Source organism: Balaenoptera physalus (assembly GCF_965194825.1).
Source record: "Balaenoptera physalus genome assembly, chromosome: 20".
NCBI classification, from domain to species: Eukaryota; Metazoa; Chordata; class Mammalia; order Artiodactyla; family Balaenopteridae; genus Balaenoptera; species Balaenoptera physalus.
In genome coordinates this window covers 20,490,423-20,494,309 of record NC_138901.1, presented here as the reverse complement: position 1 = coordinate 20,494,309, position 3,887 = coordinate 20,490,423, and the positions used below count along the sequence as shown (strand labels likewise).

The 3,887-nt window shown below is 50.9% G+C and overlaps 1 protein-coding gene across 1 annotated transcript; it reads right to left on the bottom strand.

Moving 5' to 3' along the window:
* Nucleotides 1–1,058: 1,058 nt before the first annotated feature.
* Nucleotides 1,059–3,683, bottom strand: EIF1 (eukaryotic translation initiation factor 1). Its single transcript, XM_082440577.1, has 4 exons — nucleotides 3,493–3,683; nucleotides 2,621–2,784; nucleotides 2,375–2,476; nucleotides 1,059–1,937 (listed from the first exon to the last, which is right to left on the bottom strand). Exons 1-4 carry the CDS (start codon nucleotides 3,521–3,523, stop codon nucleotides 1,893–1,895), a joined length of 342 nt encoding a protein of 113 aa, XP_082296703.1. The 5' UTR covers nucleotides 3,524–3,683; the 3' UTR covers nucleotides 1,059–1,892.
* Nucleotides 3,684–3,887: the final 204 nt, after the last annotated feature.

Genomic DNA, 3,887 nt, shown 5'->3' with positions numbered 1-3,887 from the left:
ATTCTTAACCACTGCAACACCAGGGAAGCCCCTCATCCCATCTTCTGATTGTGGTCTTCTGTGGGTTTGGCCTCTAGGTTGTTCTATAATAGAAGCCCCTATAAGCCCTTCTGCTTAACAGTCAGATCTTTCTGATTTTTAAAAGTATCATCCAAATGCTTTGAACAATGCTGCTACGTGTGGAGCCAAGTGGTAAGTTGTTCATTAAACACAATCAGTTTTGTAGGATCTTGGGTTACAAGCCTCTGCCTCTGGGGTTAGAATCTTGTTTTTAGGGCAGTTACCACTGGCTCAGCCCTGCATCTCATTGGTCCTCCTCTTCCACACACACACAACCCCCAGGCTCCAGGTTGGCCTCTATGTGGGAGGCTAACCTTTATTTACAAAATGGGCTGGCAACCGAGAGGGGAAGGGTTGACTCCTAACGACCATTCTGAGTTTGAAGCCTGACCAGTTCATAACCCACAAACGGATTTTGTGTTTAACAGAATGGCCCTAAGAGCAGACTTTGATACACTTCACTGCTCATTGCCCTTTGTCAAGGGATGGCCTCCCAACATTGTTTCAGCTTCTCCAACATTTTAGTAACTACATTTTTACTACTACAAACCTATTCTCTAGAAAAAGTACTTTCGTTATGCCTTTTCTAGGGTTTGTGGATTACATCAAGCCACACACCATGTTTATCTGTCACAGTCCTTAATACCTGTTAAGAAGGGAACTCAAGGATTTCCAAACCAACCCTGCTCTGTCATCTCACAAGGCAAGTTCCTCCACAACCACTAAACCACTCAGTCAGCTGGCCAAGTGTCTGTCAGCCAAGCAGCACCTTCTTTCAGGACAGATTAATGGGACAGCACAGCTCTGGCTGAATGCTTACAGGACAGCTGACATGGGGGGCACTTGGAGGGACAAGCTCACTAGTTTTTCATTAAGAGGCTGAGGCCCCATTTGAGGAGCTGCAGGTGCAGATGTATCCTCTACTGCCATTTCTGTGGTTCCTCCACACATACAAGATTGACTATGACTATATATTAAACAGAAATCTGCAAGTCAGATGTTTCTGAAAACAAGTTTTATTTAAATAAGGGTTTAAATACATTACATAACATTAAAACTGAAGGGGAAAAAAACCCCCCAAAAAACCAAAAACCAGTTTGTTACTTCACATGGCATTGGGCAGCTGTTGCTAGTAAGTTGCGAGCTCTACAGCTACATGACTGATACATCGGCTTGAAATTTGTTCCCTTGTCAAAAGTTTAACTCTGATAGAAGGTTGGCCTCACATTCTAGTTTGGACATCGATCAGCTAGGATATGTCTGGTCAAAAAGACCTTGGTGGCAAGCCAGCTGTACTCTCACCTCAATAGAAGGAAGGTGGCTGCTCTAAGCTCTGCCCACCTGGTCACGTTGGAGATACCAGGGGATCTTTCCCCTGATGATCAAAGACTCCCTCTAGCAGTACAGCTGCCGTCGCTGCCTCACCCCATCCTCCACTCTCAGCTTCACCGAGGGCTGTTCAGGTGGCGACATTCTCTTAGGGCAGGGAACTCTGTAGAGGGATTGCTGAGGAGCTTCGGGCCAGACATAGCCGTCTGTGATCTTGGGGCTCTGGACTTGGCTGAAACATCACTGTTATTGCTTTGTTTCAGGCTGGACACTGCCAGGTGCCTACTGCTTGACCTCTGTTTAAATGAGGGACTTCAAGACTAGACAGCATGGCTCTTTTCAGTTTATTGCATGAAGGAGTTACACTAGTCCAAGTTAAAAGCAGACCCCAAATGGTTACATTACACAAACTGTGAGGTTTTTAAACTTGTGACAAGGGACAGAAGAAAAATTCTACTCATTGCAAGGAAATCCTCACTTAAGCTTCAGTGAGCCAGGAGCACTTAAAACCCATGAACCTTCAGCTGATCGTCCTTAGCCAGTCCAATCTGCAAAGGAAAAAAGGGCAGTTTTAAAGCCTCCATTTCTGATGACAACAATCCTGTCCTCCTGCTTCTACACTGGTCAAGAGAAGTCCCAGAGCCCAGATGCTCTCAACTCAGGGTACACTCAGTTAACCACCAATGGTGTAATAGGTAGGATTTTAGCACTTAGAACAGCCAACCAGATATCCTGCTTGTTTTAGTATGTGTCTGCATGCAACTGCACCCTTAAGGTAGATCCATGTAAACAGTAAACTTAAGGCAGACAAATCCCTTGCTTTCAGAAATATATTTTGTCTACGAACTTCAAAAACTCAACTGTTTGGCTTAGCCTTAGAAAACAAACTTCTATATCCCCAGCAGAAACTGACTAGACTAGGCAGATCTCAGATTAGTTAGCCAGGGCAGAGGCACAAATGTACTAACAGGAAGTGACAACTCACCTCTACGAGGAACTGGCATATGTTCTTGCGCTGGTCACCCTGTAGCTGAATTACTTCTCCATATTCTGGATGCTCAATTACAGTACCATTGCAGGCAAATTTCTGCAAGGACAACGCAAGCAAAATAAGTTAGGCAGCGCAACGGCCTGAATGCCACTAATAACCCTTTTCAGAAAGTAATACAGGACAGCAGCCCCATGCAGGCAAGGTAAATGTGATTCCCCTACAATCTCATTAAAAACCTACCTTCTTAAACGCCTTCACTAGTTTCTTTTTATCGTAATCATCAGCGATCCCTTGGACAGTAGTAAGGGTCTTCCTGCCGTTCCTCTGTTGAATTCTTATATGGATATAATCCTCAGTGCCAGCAGGAAGCAGATCATCACCCTTACTTGCATCAGCAAAGGGGTCTGGGAAAAAAGGTCAAGCTCGTTTAGTGCTGTTGTGCTCATATCCCACTGCCACCCTCCCACTGGATCTCCTCCGTATGCAGAAAGTGATACTGAAATCGTCAGAGCCTGGTCAGATCAGGTATATTCTTTGTTGGCTCTCTTCGAACAGGTCAGTCCGGGACGGCCGGCTTCCCCAGTCCGGGAGAAAGTCTGGGCTTCCTGCCCCAGGCCCGCCCTCGGAAGCCGATCACATGTCGGGGGAGCCAGGGTTGGCCGGCGGCGCCCCACCCAGCTGATGCAACCGGCCGGAACCCAAGCTCCGAGGCGGGGCCACGCTTCCCGCCCCATTGGCGCGCGCAGCTGTCACTTACGACTGGCACCGCCTCTCCCTCCCGACTCCGTGACAACGGCGGTGACGTATGGGATGTGACGAAAGGGTGCCGGGAGGGGCGGGTGTGGCCCGATGAGGCCAGGGAGCCATTAGTAAATGCGCCACCCGAGACGCCGGACCCGCCCAAGGGCTGACCTCCCGCCCGCTCCTTCCGGTCGCGCTCAAGGGCCAACCCCAGGGCCCAGGCCGTGGCCCCACTGCCTGCGAGCCCGGACATCTCCCCTCTACCCAAGTCCACTAAGGCCCGGAACGCTTAGCAGCTTTCCAGACCCTGGCTGCGGACCCGGAGCGCCCCGCCCGGGCCTTCCTCCTCTTGGGACCTTTCCGGGACTTACCGAAAGAGTGGAGGTTCTGGATAGCGGACATACGATACGATTCCTTTTCCTCGGTGGAAACGGCCTGCGGAAGGCGGCGGCTGGAGAAGGCAGGCGGGGGGGACGGAGCGTCGGGAAGCGAGGGGGCTCAAGGGGGGAGGCTGCTGAGTCCTCGGCGGCGGCTCAGTGACTGGGACGAAGGGGCGGTGCCTGTATTCACTTATATAGCCGCCCCTGTGACGCCAGCGCGCTGCCCTCACGTCCAGGCCCCACCCACGGCGTTCTGCCCCCTGCGCCCGGGCGCCGCCGCTTCCAATTGGTCCGGAAGCGGGGACGCGGGACGGCGCTTGCGCAGGAACTGTGTGCTGCGGGAGGGCGTCCTCTCGACTAGGGGAGAGATGGAAGGGGGAGGGAAG

Excerpts from the sequence above, each read along its gene's own strand:
- EIF1 (XM_082440577.1), bottom strand. The coding sequence starts at position 3,523 with ATGTCCGCTATCCAGAACCTCCACTCTTTCG. Across the intron at positions 2,785-3,492 it reads CCAGAACCTCCACTCTTTCG|ACCCCTTTGCTGATGCAAGT; the intron begins GTAAGTCCCGGA and ends CTTTTTTCCCAG. Across the intron at positions 2,477-2,620 it reads TAGTGAAGGCGTTTAAGAAG|AAATTTGCCTGCAATGGTAC; the intron begins GTAGGTTTTTAA and ends TTGTCCTTGCAG.